This window comes from Phallusia mammillata, chromosome 2, assembly GCF_965637545.1.
Source record: "Phallusia mammillata chromosome 2, kaPhaMamm4.hap1.1, whole genome shotgun sequence".
Taxonomy (NCBI): domain Eukaryota; kingdom Metazoa; phylum Chordata; class Ascidiacea; order Phlebobranchia; family Ascidiidae; genus Phallusia; species Phallusia mammillata.
The window spans coordinates 17907604-17927018 of record NC_137253.1 but is presented as its reverse complement, the minus strand read 5'-3'; the positions used below and the strand labels follow the sequence as shown (position 1 = coordinate 17927018).

Below are 19415 nucleotides of genomic sequence, written 5' to 3'. Positions count from 1 at the left end.
TTATTAAGCTATGTCGCGCAGTTGGCTAAGGTTTCACCTAAGATGTGATTTAAACTCAATAAACGTGCTTCGGTTTCGTTTATGCCAGGCAAAACATTGTTGATCAACATAAAGATGAAAAAATAAACTTGATTTTTTGAAAGGTGAATGGTTTTTAAATTCTCGTTGTCAGCTTGGCCGCAGCATGACCACGGGTTACTAAAGGTCAGTTTGTAGGTATTAAAAACACAGTTAAGAACCGTTTTCCGTCATAACATAGCATCTTTATTATGGGTCCCCTTCCCTGAAGGGGACGCATATTGATTTCATTCAGTTTCTTTTTTCTCCGGTGAATTTTGTCCATGCACTTTTGGCATGAAATCTTTGGTGAATTTGGATGAAACTTTCACAGATGGTAGATATATTTATGCAGATGTGCCATTTGCTTTGCTTGACTTGATAACCCCAGTATTTACCCCGCTAGACCCCAAAGTGTAAAACGTTTTTGTATGTTGCTGCACACCACAAACGAAAGATTTCTGTAGTGTAATAGTATAATAAAGGCACCAGTACATATCATACTTGTGTTTGTGCATTACTTGTTGGACGTTTTTGCACATGCCAGTCAGAGGGGTATTAACAGCCTTATGACGTCAGAAGCGTTGCCGAATGTTGTTAATAACACCTCTAGTGGTTAGAATTTTAAACATTGTTCGATTTGGATAAAATTTTACATGACTGTTAATTAGGTCATTGTGGTTTCATATTTTATACTTTTGGGTGTTAAACCCCATCAGTTACCCCACTGACCCCCTAAAATGGGTGAGTTTTTTAAACGGTGTCAGAATTTAGTGAAATTTGAAATACTTGCAGAATTTGTCATTTATAGGTGTCAATTGTTTTATTTAACCCTGTGACCCCAATATTTACCCCTCTAGCCCCCTAAAAAGGGTAAATTTTGTAAACATTGTCCGAATTTGATGAAATTTGGACAGCTTATAAAGTGTGCTATTTATAGTTGTTGTTTGTTATGTTCAACTCTGTTGCCCCAACATTTACCCCACTAGCCCCCCAAAATGGGTCCATTTTGTAAACAATGTCAGAATTGACTGAAATTTACACAGCTTGTAGAGTGTGCCATTTATAGGTGTAGAATGTTGTGTTCAACCCTGTTGTCCCAACATTTACCCCACTAGCCCCCCCAAAATGGTTCAATTTTTTAAACAATGTCTGAATTGAATGAAATTTGGACAGTTTGTAGAGTGTACCATTTGTAGGTGTTGATTGTTCTGTTAAACTCTGTAGTACCTATCATTTACTCCACTAGACTCCTACAGTCATGTACAATTCACCATTAACAGGAGCTGATTGTTGTGTTTTAGCCTATTTTCTCACTATTTAACACTTTTTTCTCAGATAGGCATAAAATAAAATAAACTTCAAAAATGTATGAATGGAATGAATTTAAATAGTCTTTACTCCATATAGCATATTTATTTATGCACAGCACCGATCACTGTGTTTGACGATACAATGCCAAACTTTCTCATTCTTATCTCTTGAAATGCATTATTTACAACTTTGCATGTGTGGGGACCCATGAGTTTCTGCTTGCGGAAAAAAACTATGGTTATAAAAGACAGTGGATGATATGGGACCCAATATAAAATAAGTGTCGGATGTAAATATATGTTAAGAAATAGGTCACAGTGTATGTGCAATGGCAATATGTGCTAAGCCACCCTTCTAGTTTTTTTACAAATCATTTCAAGGGGTGAAAAATGAGGGAATCCAATAAAGAGTTTAAAAATTCTATAGAATAGCCTACCTTGCATTTTACCAACCAACTAGGCATGAAACTCCTAGATTATGTATTTTAGTCATTACAGCTGTTTTTTTAAATACGTTTGAGGGACCTGTGGGTGGACCGCTGGGGGGTCAAAACATTCGGGGTCAAAAGGGATTGGGAGGATCAAATTTGGATTAATAGCTAACATCTGTGTAAATTTGAATAATTTTAAAGCATTCTTTCTTGATGAAAACGTGTATAACAACCAGTTTTAGAAACAAACAAATATTTTGGCATTTATGAGGTGAAAATGGGTAAATCAAAAAAATACAAATTTCTTTAGAATACCTTACATTGCACTAAACAACTAAGCATGAAACTCCTAGCTCATGTATTATAGTCAGTTCAGTTGTTTTAAAAATTTTACGATTTGGGGGGCCTGTGGGTGAACAGCTGGGTGATTTGGGGTCAAACTTCAGGAGGATCAATTTTGGATCAATAGCTAACAACTGTGTAAATTTCAATAGTTTGAAGCACTCTTTCTTGATCAAACGTGTCTCACAAACCAGCGTTAGACAGAAAAAAGAAAAAAAAATACGGACAAAAATAATATGTGTCCCCTTCAAGAAAATGAGTTAGAGAAATGAATTAACGTTTAATATGTTATAGTGTATGTGCCATGGCAATATGTGCTAAACCAGTGCTTCCCAACCTTTTCCAGCTCGCGACCCACCAACTAAAATAAAGAAAAATAGTAACCATCCAAGCAATACTTGTGTTAATGTGAAGCTGAGCTTGGTGATTTGATATGATGAGATCAAGTCGGGGTTTATTGGGAGACAAGCCCATACGCAACACAGCATTTAGTGTGTCAGTGATAAGACTGCTTTGTGTCCCCGATTTGGTTATAGTTACAGTTGAAAACCCTGAATCACAAGGATATGTGGTGGTGAATGGCAAATAAATTTAATCGCACGCTCTGACAAAGAAGGGTATTCCTTGATTGTCAGAATCCAAAAAGTAGGAAGATCTACTTGTTATGGGTCCCCTTCCCTGAAGGGGACACATATTGATTTTACTCGAAATGTTTTTGTTTTTTTTTCTTTTGTTTTCTTCTTTTTTCTTCTACCCAAAGTTTGTCCGACTCGTTTTTCCATCAAATCCTTGATGGATTTGGATGAAATTTACACAGATGGTAGATGTAGTTATGTAGATGTGCATCCCACTTTGTTTTTGTTGATAATCCCAGTATTTACCCCGCTAGCCCCCTAAAATGGGTATTTTTTCCCCGAAGTTTGTCCGACTCGTTTTTCCATCAAATGTTTGATGGATTTGGATGAAATTTACACAGATGGTAGATGTAGTTATGTAGATGTGCATCCCACTTTGTTTTTGTTGATAACCCCAGTATTTACCCCGCTAGCCCCCTAAAATGGGTATTTTCTCCCGAAGTTTGTCCGACTCGTTTTTCTATCAAATGCTTGATGGATGTGGCTGAAACTTATACAGATGGTAGATATAGTTATGTAGATGTGCATCCCACTTTGTTTTCCGGATAACCCTAGTATTTACCCCGCTAGCCCCCTAAAAGGGGTGAGTTTGTAAACAATGTCAGAATTGGCTAAAATTTGGATAGCTTGTAAAGTATGCCAATTATCGTTATTGCGCCATTGCAGTTCGGGGGTTGTTAACAGCCCTTTGACGTCAGAAACATTAACGGTTGTTGCTCAAAACACCTCTAGTGGTTGAAATTTTAAACGTTGGCAGATTGGATTGAAATTTTGCAGTACTATTGATTGAGACATTGTGGTTTCCTACTTTTAAGTTTGTGTGTGTTGAACCTCAATTAGTTATCCTACTAGCCCCCTAAAATGAGTTTTTTAATTTAAATAGTTTTTACTTCATATAGTATATTTAGATATGCACAGTACCAATCACTGTGTTTGTCTTCACAATACCAAACTTACTCATTGTTATCTATTGAATTGCATTATTTTCAACTTTGCATGTGTGGGGACCCATGAGTTTTTGCCTGCAGAAACAACCAAGGTTATAATAGACGATAGCTAATATGGGACCCAATACAAAATAAGCATAGGAAATATATTTATGTTTTAAAATAGATCATAGTGTATGTGCAAGGGCAATATGTGCTAAGCCACCCTTCTAGTTGATATTAAAACTTGAAAGCACTATCTTCGGAAAGTTCAATGAGTTTATTTTCAAGTTCTACGAGCAGGGCATCAACCTCTGGTTCAGAATTAACAGAAAAGGAATTCAAAATCCATAGGTTTCCAGGACGTAGATCCTCTGGATAGCAGAAATCAATTTTTTTGGATAGTTGGGCAAAATGATGAATTATCAGTTTGGAGAGGTCCACATAAGGGATAGGTTCGAAATGTCACTAAGCAATGGGAACATGTCAAGCCATTTATCTTCCACTCTTCTTTTCCAAAGACTTATCGTTTTCTTCAACCCTTCTATTTTATCGGCAACTAAAAATATTATGCTGTGTCTACCTTGCATTGACACGTTGAGCTGATTCAACTGGTCAAATATATCGGAAAGGTAGGCCAGTTTTGCACAAAAGTAATTATGGGTCCCCTTCCCTGAAGGGGACCCATATTGTTTTTGTCCGTATTTTTTTTTCTTTTTTTCTTTTTTTCTTTTTTCTTTTTTTCTTTTTTCTGTCTAACGCTGGTTTGTAACGCTGGTTTGGTCAAGAAAGCGTGCTTCAAATTTATTCAAATTTGGACAGATGTTAGTTATTAGTCCGAGTTTGGTCCCCGTGAAATTTGACCCCGAATGACCCAGCGGTTCACCCACAGACCCCCAAAACGTAAAAATTTTAAACGCTCGTTTGTAGCGCTCATTTGGTCACCGCAACATTTGTTTACCGTAAATCCGCACAAACACTCGTGTGGGGACCCATTAGTTTTTGTTTACAAAAACAATCATATGTGTAGATCAAATGATGTGTTTAGTAAATTGGTAAATATCGTATAGAATATATAAAATGGAAATATATCAGAAAGCCACCATTCTAGTTGTAACTGTAATGTTCAGCCAGAGGTGAATGCTGATCCCGCAGAAACATGTGCTCTTCACAATTCAGTTTAAGAAGACGATTAAGAATGCGACCCTTTGAAAGCGACCTAACTTCACTGTGGTACAATAGCTGTAAGTGTTCTAAATCAAGCCTGTCACACAAGGCAGCAAAACATCTCGAGTGCAGCGCATTCATCCTTATGTCGCTCACAGTTTTTACCACTACAGGCATGACGTCACATAGTTCAGGTGGCATCGGAAAATAATAGGTCTTCATGAATATTACCATCATCACAGTACCGTACAATTACAGGTAACAAAGCTTTGTTGGAAATATCAGTGGATTCATCCAACAGTGTGGAATAAAAAGGACTAGACCAGTGGTTCTTAACTTTTTTTTCCAGCACCCCTTTTTTGACATTTTGCGCTACTCACTTCATTGATTTTCGCCAAGTTTGCTCCTTAAAAACAAGTCTGAACAAGACGTTTGACTTAACAATTGCAATTTTCACGTTTTTATGTATTCTGGATGTGAATTGGCAGTTGGGGATTATATTGTTACATAAGTGTTCCGTTTTCATGTGTGGAAAATATAATTGTAGTGACCACTCATGTACCCAAATTTGGTGTGGGAACTGCAATGCCGATTCGATACTTTTGCAAAAATTATGGGTCCCCTTCCCTGAAGGGGACACATCTTGATTTTACTCGATTTTTTTTTTTCTTTTGTTTTCTTTTTTTTCTTTCCTCCCTGAAGTTTGTCCACCCTCTTTTGCCATGAAATGTTTGATGGATTTGGATGAAACTTTCACAGATGGTAGATATAGTTATGTAGATGTGCCATCTGCTTCGTTTGTCGTGACAACCCCAGTATTTACCCCGCTAGCCCCCAAAATGTAAAATGTTGTTGGTGCGCACCACAAATGTTAGTTTTGTGTGATGTTATAAAGGCAACCAGACATATGTTACTTGTGTTTGTGGGTTGTTTGGTGGATGTTTTTGCAGTTGACAGTTAGAGGGGTGTTAACAGCCTTATGACGTCAGAAGAATTGACGAATGTTGCTAATAACACCTCTAGTGGTCAAAATTTTAAACATTGTCAGAATTGGGTAAAATTTTACATGACTGGTGAATGGGTGTGATTTCATATTTTATACTTTTGGGTGTTGAACCCCATCAGTTACCCCACTAACCCCTAGAATGGGTGAGTTTTTTAAACGATGTCGGAATTAGATGAAATTTTGACAGCTTGTATAATTTGTCATTTTTAGGTTTCAATTGTTGTGTTTAACCCTGTAGCCCCAATATTTACCCCTCTAGCCCCCTAAAAGGGTGAATTTGTTAAACATTGTCCGAATTGGATGAAATTTGGACAGCTTATAGAGTGTGCTACTTATAGTTGTTTTTTGTTATGTTCAACTTTGTCGCCCCAGCATTTACCCCACTAGCCCCCCAAAATGGGTCAATTTTTCAAACTATGTCTGAATTAAATGAAATTTGGACAGCTTGTACAGTGCACCATTTATAGGTGTTGATTCTTGTGTTTAGCCCTGTAGCTCTATCATTTACTCCACTAGCCCCCAACAGTCATGTGCAATATGCACTGATTTGTGTTATAGAAGCTTTTCTCACTATTTACCACTTTTTTCTCAGATAGACCATAAAATAGAAAAACCTTCAAAAATGTATGAATGGACTGAATTTAAATAGTTTGTACTCCATATAGCATATTTATTTATGCACAGTACCGATCACTGTGTTTTACCTTACAACACCTGACTTTCTCATGGTTATCTCTTGAAATGTATTATTTACAACTTTGCATGTGTGGGGGACCCATGAGTTTTTGTATGCAGAAACAACCAAGGTTATAAAAGACAGTGGATGATATGGGACCCAATACAAAATAAGTGTAGAAAATATGTGTTATAGTGTATATGCAAGGGCAATATGTGCTAAGCCACCCTTCTAGTTTAACATGTAAAATTAATGTACAGATCTCTGCTTAAATATCCCATGCCATGTTTGCATTTTGTGCGTTATGTTACCTTTTAAACCACACTACTTCATACAGATTATTAACGCTACCCAGCACGAGATACACTTTTGCTGCCATTAAGTACGCTGTTGTGATTACATCCCTAACGTATTGGGACATTACAACTCCACAACTAGCTTGGCGGTTTGTGACGTGACTTTCATCGGTGTTACATCCAAGTTAACCAATATTGCGTACATAGTAATGTACGGGTTTATTCCCTTCCAATAACCACGAATACCATCTACAAACCCTAACGGGTACCTTAGTGTGTTTTGATCATGTAAGAAACCACTTGACTAAGTTTTGCCATGCCACAAAAGAAAATTTATGCTAAAAAATCTACGCCTATGGCTGGCGCCCACCATAAAGTGAGTGTTGTTCTAAAGATTAAGAGTGATACAGTGAAGTTGCATCGGATTCTCGTTATAGTGTTGTGCAATTAGAAAGTTAAAACTTACATTCTTAGAATATGATATATTTACTTAAAGAAATGCATCCATAAATAATATATATGTTAAATAAAGGCAGGAAAAATGTAATTAATGACTACGTTGGGCCTGGCGAGAATTTGCCAACTTAATAATATCAGGTTCAATATTTGATAAACAAAGCCTCAGATCCCCCCTTTTACATATTTGCAATATATTTCTCTGTTTGGTTAAGAGTTGCAAGACCACACTGAATCCCTTCTCTACCAGATATGATGAAGGAAATGCCAACAGTAATAATTTATTTTTTTCCAAAGATGAGGATACTTATCTTGTTCCTTTGGCCAGAAAGCTTCATAGTCAATCTGCTGGAAAAACACTTTATCTTCAAAGTCATTTTGCAAATCTATAAGTTCTCCAACTAGATTTGGATCAGCATTGTTTACATCAGTCTGGAATGCATTTACAACCCACTCTGGTATTTTCAATTCTTTGATATCTTTAAATCTGATCGACAAATCTTCTTTCAGTCGGTTTGGTTTTCCTGCAGTGCTTTTAAGCTAGGAAACTGATCTAAGTCTACCCTTAGTAAACAGTTTTTGTAGAATTCTAATTTGGTAATAAATGCCATTATTATTTCCTTTGCTTTGATGAGGCGCATTTTAGTTTCTTGCAATTTAATGTTGACCTTATTTAGTTTGATGAAAATATCAGACAACTAAGCAACATCTGCTTTTCTGCTTTCCAAATCTGTACTCACTGTCTCATCCAAAAAATTCAATTTAAAGAAATCAATAACAGAATCATAGAGGTTATAAAAGCATCATAGACAGTTACCTTTCGAAAGCCATCTGACTTCTGTATGTAGCAACAGTCGTTAATCTTCTTCATTTTCATGACAAAGCTGGCGAAATATGCGGGCACGAATTTATTCACTCACAATCAAAATTTAAATAATGATTTATTGTTGTGTGGTGATATTGTGAGTCTCCACCTGGGCTGCAAGGTTTTTGAAATTAGGCTGTTTTTGTCTTTAGCTTCGTAATGACGTTTCAAGTTACTAGTTTTGCAACAATTGAACGAAGCTTGACAGATAAGTCACACAGGTTTACCTCCATTATCAATGAATTGAAACTTCTCCCATTTGTTTTGAAAGTTATATTTTCCTGTTTATCTTACTTTTTTGCAATTATTTCTCAACAAAATTTTGTGGGCTAAACTTTGCAGCTATTGCTAGTATAAGCAACAATACAAATGTAAAATGCGTTTAATGTCAGCCCTGACTTACAGCTTCAATCTGACAATATATTTGACTACAACGCACAAGCAAGCTTGCTTCTGCACAATAATGTTCATTTCAGTATTCGGAATGCACATTGGTTATTGCAAACAGTCAGTCTAATGTTAATACGTCTCGGCAAGATGGGGAAATACATGTGCAACATTAAAGAGCCGCAATCAACGACTTAAAGAGCTGCATGCGGCTCGGGAGCCGCAGTTTGGTCACCCCTGTTTTTCTAAAGACTGCTTGACATTTATTTAAATTTGGACAGATGTTAGTTATGGGTCCCATTCCCTGAAGGGGACACATATTGTTTTTGTCCGTATTTTTTTTTTCTGTCTAAGGCTGGTTTGTAAGACGCGTTTGGTCAAGAAAAAGTGCTTTAAATTTATTCAAATTTACAGAGATGTTAGTTAATAATCCAAATTTGATCCTTCTGAAGTTAGACCCCGATTGACCCAGTTCACCCACAGGCCCCCTGTCACAAATGTGCTTGACCGGATAGTTTGCGACCCAGTTCTCAAGCGACGTTATCCAAGCCGCTTGAGATTTACTGTGTGGGTCAAGTCTTTTGTTGCGAATCGCCGTTCACACTGCCACTGCTTTTGTTTATGTGTTCAATGTACCAACTTATCAGGTCGCGCTGTTACGGGGTGCAAGTCATCATTGTTTTATCTGAAGGAAATCGTCACAGCGAGTTAACGCCTTTTTCCCCGTTATTGTTACGCATGCTATATAAGAGCGCCCATCTAATAACATAATATACATAGAATAAGATAGAATTGAGTGATAACGGCGAAGTAGTGCTGGATTGTTGTTTTGGTTGTGGTTGAACGTGAATAAATGTAAAAGAAAGGGTTTGCTGCCGATCAGAGTACACAAGCGTTAGTTGTCAAAGAACTTCCGATAGTCAGTCCCATCTTTTACATTTATTCACGTTCAACCACACGTACTCAAAACGACAAACAAACAATCCAGCACTACTTCGCCGTTATCACTCAATTCTATCTTATTCTATGTATATATTATTAGATGGGCGCTCTTATATAGCATGCGTAACAATAACGGGGAAAAAGGCGTTAACTCGCTGTGACGATTTCCTTCAGATAAAACAATGATGACTTGCACCCCGTAACAGCGCGACCTGATAAGTTGGCACATTGAACACATAAACAAAAGAAGTGGTAGTGTGAACGGCGATTCGCAACAAAAGACTTGACCCACACAGTAAACCTCCAGCGGTTGCGGGATAATGTCATGGGGCGGTCTAGACTCTAGAATATTTGTGACACCCCCAAAACGGCTGTGCTGACTAAAGTACAGCATCTTGGAGTTTCATGCTTTGTTGTTTGGTGCAATGTAAGATTTTTTTAAAGAATATTGTATCTTTTTTTCGGATTCATCCATTTAAACCCCGAAATGATCGGTTTTAGTTTTAGGCCAGAAATACAAACCCTATGGTGCAGAAATATTTAAAAACTTTAACAATTGTTTAAGCAGGGTATTCGTTTAGTATTTACAATTTTGCCAGTTACCGTTACAACCCATAATAGGTGTATGCTATCAGTCAGATATAAGTCCCAAGGGAGGAATTCACTGGTTCACGATTAAGACGGCAGAGCGGGAGTGCTCAGCTTGACGTCGAGATAGACGTTTAACGAGACAGTCGTTTGGGTGATTAGAAATTGGCTGTTTTTTTTTGGTCAGCAATGCTGTGTCGTTTTATTGACTTATCACACACATTTTCAGTTTTGGCGAAGGTTTTACACCTAAAACAGAATTTAAACTCGACAAGCGTACTTCGGTTTCGTTTATGTCAGGCAAAACGTCGTTGATCAACACAAATATGAAAAAATAAACTTAACTTTTTCGAACGCCGCGATAAATGGTCTTTAAATTCTCGTTGTCAGCTTGGCCGTCGCATAACATCGGGTCACTAAAGGTCAATTTGTAGGCATTACAACACAGTTAAGAATTTTTCGTCATAACGTATCTTTTTTATTTTTGACAAATCCATTCAAGAATCAGTACTTAAGTCATGTATAAATTAGGCTAATCGGTATTGTTGAACACTAAGGACTGCATGCTGTTAAAAACAGTGTCATTAAACGGTCGTGTTTGCGAAACAAAGTTAAGTGAAAAACAAGTTGTTATGTATACCTTTGTAGCAAACGACTTTTTTATATATAGTGTCTAATATAACAGTTCAGGCTTTCTAGGAAAATTTGTGTTTATAAACTGAACTTGAACCACAATATCAAGGTCAAAGCAAGAGATTAAATTGAAACTATTTTCCCTGTTCTTTTTTTACTGATTTTTTGTAATTATATGACAATAATGATGCAAAATGAATACGGACAAAAACTTTGAAAGTTAATTTAATGCTTTGTGAAAAAGTTGTCCTTTAAGAACCTAAACATAACCGCAACATAGGTTTACTGTAAATCCGCATAAACAGGCGTGTGGGGACCCATTCGGTTTTGCTTGCAAAAACAAGCATATGTGTAGATAAAATTGTTTTAGTAAATATAGAATATATAAAATGGAAGTATATCAGAAAGCCACTTTTCTGGTTATTTATCTGAATTTGATCCTCCTAAAGTTTGACACTGAATGACCCAGCGGTTCACACACAGGCCTGTAAAATGTTAGTTAAAAAAAACGACTGTATTGACCAAAGTACATGATCTAGGAGTTTTATGCTTTGTTGGTGGTGCAATGTAAGATATTCTAAATAATTTTCTAACTTTTTATTGGATTCACCCATTTTGCACCCCTTTAAACCCTGAAATAATTGGTTTTAGTTTTCCCAGTTTCTTTGGTCAGAAATGCAAGCCCGTTATATGTATGGCTAAAATGTCAAGATTTTAAGAAAAAAATTTTTTGCAGCGGGTTACTCATTTAGTGTTCAAATTTTTGGCTCAATGGCCAAATGGTTACCATTACAGTCCATAATATGTGCACACTAAAAAGCCTAAGGAAATAATTCACTGGTTTACAACTGCGGCGATTTAATGCATAGCGGAAGATCGCTGCTTGACGCATGCACTGGCGTTTACGAGGCAGTCTTTTTAATGATTAGGCATCAACCCAGTAATGCTATGTGATTTTATTAAGTTAGCACGTGTTTTTTTTTAGGTTTAGCGAAAGTTTGGTATCTTATAAGTGATTAAAACGATATATTGGTACTGTACATTACAGGAAAACGTTGTTGATTAACATGAAAGTCAACTTGTAGGAAACGCAGAACACAGTTGAGAATGATTTTTTGGTCACAACATAGCTTCATTAATTTTTACACATATACTCCAGAAGCGTTATTGTTACCCACTAAGGACTGTGTGCTGTTAAAATATGTCTCAAAAGATCTTTTAACGGCCATTCGGACTACACCGTGATAGGCTACTGAAGAACAATTAATTTATATGACAATAATGATGCAAAAAAAATACGGACACAACTTTTTTAAAGTAGGGGTAATACTTTTTAATAATTTGTCCTCAAGAATCTAAAAATAACCACAACATTTGTTTTCCACAAATCTGCACAAACACACGTGTGGGGACCCATCTGCTTTTGTTTGCAAACACAATCATATATGTAGATCAAAGGATGTGTATAGTAAATTGGTAAATATTGTATAGAATATATAAAATGAAAGTATATTATAAAACCACCTTTCTAGTTTGTTTTGTAATTGTGTTGTTGGACAGGTAAATCGACTCAAGTTTTGTTGCAGCAAATGTGCCAAGTACTCTCCCACACACACAATAGCACAAGGAAGAACTAATTCCTCTACAATAGTAAATAGCTTCTTGCAGCAAGCAACATGAGTAGCCAACATATAACTAGCCTTCAATGCTGACTTTGATTGCATGCTAAATGAAGGCTGCCGTACCTGCTAACCTTTTTTTCATGACTGGCTGCCGTACCTGATAACCTTTTCTTTTTCTCTCAAAATATTCCTTGCACTTCGCTGCACTATGCAGATGGTGTGTGTCCAAGTGTCTTTTGACCTTTGATGATTTCAGTGCCTCATTGGACAATATCTTTGCGCATTCAACACATTGTGCTTTTACCTTAAATTTACTTCCTGCTTTTATGAAACCATACTTAAAGTATTCTGGGTCAGATTTTCTAACTACAACTTTCCGTTTTTTTTTCTTTGCTTTCCTTGCTTTTCCGTTTTAAAAACTATCCATTTTGTAGCTACGCAAAACTTTGTTTTCAGCTTTTCGAGTCCTTTAGGTCTAAAATAACACTATTTAAAGCCATTCCTTCAGGTCAAAAATATAAGGCCCACTATACTGAAATTTTAAACACAAATGTTTTGGCACATAGCCTTTTACAAAAGCTGTTTTGTAAAAAAATATGGCAAAGGAATCAACAGGCATAAAAACTAAACAGGCGTAAATAAGTAGTATCTTTATTACAAAAAATAAAAAAATATCACATATGTCGTCGTGTCAGGTAATTTTTATGATTAATTCGTATTTTTGTTCTCTAGCCATTTACTGTTAATGACAGAAGAGAATGAAAAAAGTTACTGAAGGTTTGGTTGTTTTAGGGCCTGTTCTGCCGCGACACTGCGCTGTGCGAGACTGTTTAAAATGAAAATGAAATAATCTTACAAAAATCTCAAAAGCGTAAACAAAACGTTAAATGACTAACTGCAGCAAGGTCAAAGGGTTATTGTTTGCATTACCACCACACTGCGAATGGTTTCTGCAGACTATGTACACATATTGCAACTGTGGAAATACCATCAGGAATTTGTGACTGAATTAACAACCTTGTTTTGTTATTTTTCTTCAGAGTTAAGAAATATTCGCATCATATTAATACTTTTACTTAACTGCATGTAAACAACTGTGGGTGACAATTACTTTCTGCAAGGCAAAACAATCATTTTAGTAGGTCAGATGGTGTATAGAGTAAATTAGTAAATAGATAAAAGAATATACAAATTGCCAATAGAAAGGAAAGTCACCTTTCTGGTTCATTACAAAATTTTCCACTTTAGAATTTGTTTTTCAGAATGCTCACCCCAAAAGCCACCAATTTCTACCACATTTCAATGCAATGGATTCTCTACAGCAACATCCCAGCACAGCATTGGTTGGTTATTTTTAAGTTTGTTTAAGCAACCGTTTTCAAATTTAAATTAAAAACGTTATATGAGGGTAGATTGCTAGTTTAGTTTATAGGGTTATCAGTGTAGATTGAATATTTTGCCACAACTTGTTAAACCCTGTTTACAGATGAATTTACAAATATATGCAAACTTAAAAATGGTGATGTAAAAAAAACTAGGTTCAGACTAAAGACAAATATTTTGCAGTTGTTGCTAATAAATTCGGCCTGATCAATTTATTTATTTTAGAGGTAAAGCGACGATCTTTCTAACATCTTATACGCTTGGCTACCAACCAAGCAGTCAAACAGTAGTATACTTTAGCAGAAGGCCTGTGTTGTAGTATGATGTTAGTTTACAGATGTTTGTCAGACCTAGTCTTTGTTATTGCCAGTATCTCAAATAAAAAAAAAACTAGTGAAAAAGATTCTGTACTACTTTATCTGAGAGAAAATGCACATTTTGTGTTTCAAAAATTGTGTGCATTCAATATACGGTATCACTTTTATTGCAACAAACTATTTGGTCAAACCAAATCTTCAGAAAAATCATTGCCAGAATAAATTGTCAAACGAAAGTTGTAGTAAATCTCTAGATTGCATTTTTAGCATCGAATCTTCTAAACTTTAGTGTTCAAAATAATCTACTGTTTATAGACCCCTTATTTAAACAGTTGTAAATATATTTGATTTTGTTATACCTTGCCACTCTATAGGTTCTTAATTTGGCATGGCGCATAAAATTCTTTCCTATTTTTATACAATTTTCTGTTTTCAAAAACAGACTTCAGACACTAATAGTAAGTCTAAAGCATGTGCAAAGGTTGGGTTAACTTCAATAAATGCGTTCTGTGCTTTTTCCCTCGGTCTTTCAAATGCATTCTTTGCTTTTCACCTTGGTCTTTCCAAGCGTAAAAATGGTTAAACCAAATTATTCTGGCTGCAAATTTGTTTGTACCAAGGTGTTTAGCTTGCAAAATAGATTTGTTGTTAAAGATTGTGCAAAGGCAGGGAACCAATAAAATTAGGTAAGAAATGTGCATCTGTTGTAATTTGTCAAATGCTATGTATGGATTGGATAGCCATTAAGTAGCATGTAGTCTGTAAACATTTTTAATTTATAGAAACCTCACATCAAATTTTTGTCAAGAAATAAAACTGTTTTGTCGTGACTGAGCAGCCTTTTTTGACACTAATTAGAAACAGAGAATGAGTAAAAAAACCCTCATATACTCATCTTACACACAGTTGTTTGCAATTTCTTTGTTTTCATATAGATTTTGGAAGCAAAATAAAGTTTTAAGATTAACATTTAACCCTTTTTTTAGGAAACTTATGGAAATGTCTCTACAGAGAGTAGCAAAGGCAAGTATCAAATTCAGTTACTTCAGCAGTAACATAATTATGGGTTCCTACTTCTGAATATGACTTTTTATGGGTACCCGTTTATGGTTGCATCTTGATTTCACTCAGGTTTTTTTCTAGTTTTTCTGGGAAAGTTTGTCCATGCACTTCAGCAGTAACATAATTATGGGTTCCTACTTCTGAATATGACTTTTTGTGGGTCCCTTTTTTATGGAAACATCTTGATTTCACTCAGTTTTTTTTCTGGTTTCTCTGGGGAAGTTTGTCCATGCACTTTAGGCATGAAATCTTTTGGATGAAACTTTCACAGATTGTGTTTGTGCAACGCTTGGTGGATGTTTCTGACATGCCAGTTAGAGGGGTATTAAGAACTTTACAACGTCAGAAGCATTAACGAATGTTGCTAATAACACCTCTAGTGGTCAGAATTTTAAATATTGTTCGATTTGAATCAAAATTTTACAGGACTGTTCTTTGGGTCATTGTGGTTTCATATTTTATACTATTGGGTGTTGAACCCCATCTGTTACCCCACTAACCCCTTAAAATGGGTGAGTTTTTTAAACGGTGTCGGAATTGAATGAAATTTGGACTGCTTGTAGAATTTGTCATTTGTACATGTCAGTCGTGGTGTTTAACCCTGTAGTCCCAATACTTACCACTCGAGCCCCCTAAAAAGGGCGAATGTTTAAAACAATCTCCGAATTGGATGAAATTTGGACAACTTGTAGAGTGTGCTATTTATGGTTGTCGGTTGTGATGATCAACCCTGTCGCTCCAACATTTACCCCACTAGCCCCCCAAAATAGGTCAATTTTTTTTTCTGAATTGAATGAAATTCAACAACAATTTCTGAATTGAATGAAATTTGGACAGCTTGTACAGTGTGCCATTTACAGATGTCAATTGTTGTGTTTAACCCCGTAGCCCTATTTTTTACCCCACTAGCCCCTACAATCGTGTATAACTTGCCATTAATAGAAGCTGATTGTTGTGTTTTAACCTATTTTCTTACTATTTCACACTTTTTTCTCAGATGGACCATAACACAGAAAAATCATCAAAAATGTATGAATGGAATAAATTAAAATAGTTTGTCCATATAGTATATTTATTTATGTACAGTACTGATCACTGTGTTTGATGTTACAATAACAAACATTCTCATAGTTATCTCTTGAAATGCATCATTTGCAACTTTGCATGTGTGGGGACCCATGAGTTTTTGCTTGCAGAAACAACCAAGGTTATAAAAGGCAGTGAATGATATAGGACCCAATATAAAATAAACATGGGAAATATATTCATGTTTTTAAATGGATTATAGTTTATATGCAAGGGCTATATGTGCTAAGCCACCCTTCTAGTTTTGAATTATTTTTGCTGGTGATTCTTGGGGTGTGAATAGCATAGTGACATCTAAAGCTGTAGTAATTATGGAATTCTTTCCTAAATGGGACATGTTTTGATTTATTGTGGGCCCCCTTTTCTTGAAGGGACCACATTTTGATTTTACTTATTTTTTTCATCCTTGAAGTTTGTTCCTCCTTTTGCCATAAAATTTTTGATGGATTTAAATAAAACTTTCACAGATGGGAGAGATGGTCATGTAGCCCCAGTATTTTTCCCTTCTAACCCAAAAGCTTTGTGATTAATCAGGTAGGTTATTGCAGATCAATGTTTGCATGTTGCAAAGAGAAGGTTGTGTTGTTGCACATATGCCAATTTCTTAGTGTTTGATTAACACTTTGCGTTTTGGGAAGAAGTTTTAATGGTATTAACTGACTTCTGGTCTAAAAATTCTGCCTGAAGAAGTGTTATGTTTGAGCTATGTAAAATTACTGGTGCCTGAAAGCTTTAATCTTGTTTTAATTTTATTTTTTTGTTCTTCTTGACTGTTGTGTCTAATTGTACAGATCCACCAGGTACCCCACTGGCCCCTAAATCAGGTTACATTTTTAAACAATTTCTGATAAAATTTGCACAATTTATGAAACACTTATTGTGGTGTGTCGATTGCTGTGTTGAACCACAAAACACACAACTTTCTTCTTATATCTGGTAATATGTCTAATTATGAACTGGATATTTTAGGGGTAGAACGAATTCTGCCTACATGAATAAGTGTGTTGTGACATTGTAATGTATAAGAAATGTTTAACTATTTTTTCAATATTTATTGCATTTCAGAGTCAATGCTAGTGTCATTTACGGAAATGGATTATGAAATTGACAAAATGTGTGCGGTTTGTGGCCAAATACTTGCTGAATTTAGATGCTGCATTTGTAATAAACTTCAGTGTGAGAAATGTGACAAAATTTGGCATCAGAATCCAAATCGGGTCAAACATTTACGCACTAGGTTCAGGCCTTTGGTCTCAGGTTTAAAAACATCAACCAAAAGTGTGATACAAATTGGCACACCAACAGAAGCAACAACTTCTCCTAATTTCCAAGGTATAACTGCCTCCAGATTTTGTTTGTTTATTATTTTAGTGTAAGTATTGCCCTAACCAAAATATCTTGGTCAGGCACAGAAATTCAAATCAGTTGTATATCGAAAACAGGTTTATAGATCAAGTTAACGTTTCGCCCACCAGAACGGAAGGGCTTCTTCAGAGCAGTGAATGCTATAATGTGAGCACAACAAGCGAAAATGTACAAAAGCGCAGTGGGATAAAACGAAAAATAATGACCCGAGAACAAAGGCCCGCATTTTTTCTCCGCATTAATTGGAACGATGCCCAAATTTTGAAACAGGAACCGAATTGGTCGAAAAGTTGCTTCATAAATTCTAATTCAAATGTTTTTGGAATGATGGCAAAAACCTTAGCCCAGTTTTCCGCGACATTTTGCATCCTACTTCCCCTCCAAATAACGGACATTAGTTATGCACTGTCACAATGTAGCACACTTAACTCTTCACGGAAAGCCTTTGTTCACGGGTAATTATTTTTCATTTTATCCCACTGCGCTTGTACATTTTCGCTTTTTATGCTCTCATTATATCATTCATTGCTCTGAAGAAGCCCTACCATTCTGGTGAGCGAAACATTAGCAAAAGTACAAGTTCTCGAAACAACAACTAGTATTTTGTTTAGCATTACACCAGTTGAATGAAAAAAATTGTTAATTATGCAACCTGGTGGACGAAACACCTGTTCAATATTTTCAATGGTAGTATGTGTAAAGGTGGTAGGTGCTAAGAAACCCTTTTATATTAAAATATATTCTGTTGCTTCATTAAGTGTAATATTTTAGGGCCAGATGACAAAATTAATTGGGAAAATAAAATTCTTGAAAAGGCAGCACAACTTCTGGATGTAAAAGATATCAATACCCGACACCAACATCTTAACCAGTTTTGTTTGGAAGTTGAAGAACAAATTGCCAAGTACGTAAATGGGGCAAAACAACTGGGAAACTCATCTTTGCTGTTATCAAGGCACTTGTTGGAAAGAGCAGAATCTCTGGAAACTGCGAAAGCTGAATTATTAAAACAGGTGTCTCACAAAGGAGACAAAGGCGAAAACTTTTCAAACTCAGGTAATGATTTTGTCAATATTGCAAAGTTGCAAATATATGTTCTACATTATTAGTCAATAAAGTGAGTTACTGGCAGAATTTTATCCCCTTTAAGCTTCTTTTTAGCAAACAGAGATAAGGTTTAAAGCACAACTAACTAGGTAAGCTTTGGGTGGGGTGATGTTTAAAGTTGTCAGGTTTAGTGCTACACCAACACAGACATTATTATGCTACCATAAGCCATTATGCAAAGAGAAAAATGTACATGTTAAATTTCACAGTATAACAATTAAACACTTCCTTATTATGGGTTCCCTTCCCTAAAGGAGCATGTATTGTTTTTGTTCATATTTTTGTTTTTTCTGTCTAACGCTGGTTTGTAACCCTCGTTTGGTCATTTAAAGAAAGAGTGCTTTAAATGTATTCAATTTGGACAGATATTAGTTATGGGTCTAAAGATGGTCCATGTGAAATTTGACCCCTTTTGATCCCTCGGTTCACCCACAGCCCCCCAAAACGAAAAAATTTTAACACGGATTTGTTCCCACGTTTTGATCAAGAAAGAATGGTTCAAACTTTTTCATATTTACACACATTATAGATATTGGTCTAAAGATGGTCCATGTGAATTTTGACCCCATTTCACCCACAGCCCCCCAAAACGTGAAATTTTTAAAACGGCTATACTTGCTAAAGCAGATGATTCTGGAGTTTCATACTTTTTGATTGGTACATTGCAGCGTATTTTAAACTATTTTGTAACTTGAGGTTGTATATATCCATTTTCACCCCTTTACCCCCAAATATTTGTTTGTTTGTTCACAT

General features: G+C 35.8%; 1 protein-coding gene across 1 annotated transcript in view; it reads left to right on the top strand.

Annotated features, from left to right (window-relative positions):
- LOC145213573 (E3 ubiquitin-protein ligase RNF31-like) overlaps positions 1-19415 on the top strand; it is a 75086-nt gene that overhangs the window by 12368 nt on the left and 43303 nt on the right. The window contains exons 4-7 of the mRNA XM_080081916.1: positions 13605-13685; positions 15029-15065; positions 17256-17522; positions 18327-18611. Of these exons, the coding sequence (XP_079938042.1) occupies positions 13605-13685; positions 15029-15065; positions 17256-17522; positions 18327-18611 (670 nt within the window). The remainder of the gene's footprint in view (positions 1-13604; positions 13686-15028; positions 15066-17255; positions 17523-18326; positions 18612-19415) is intronic.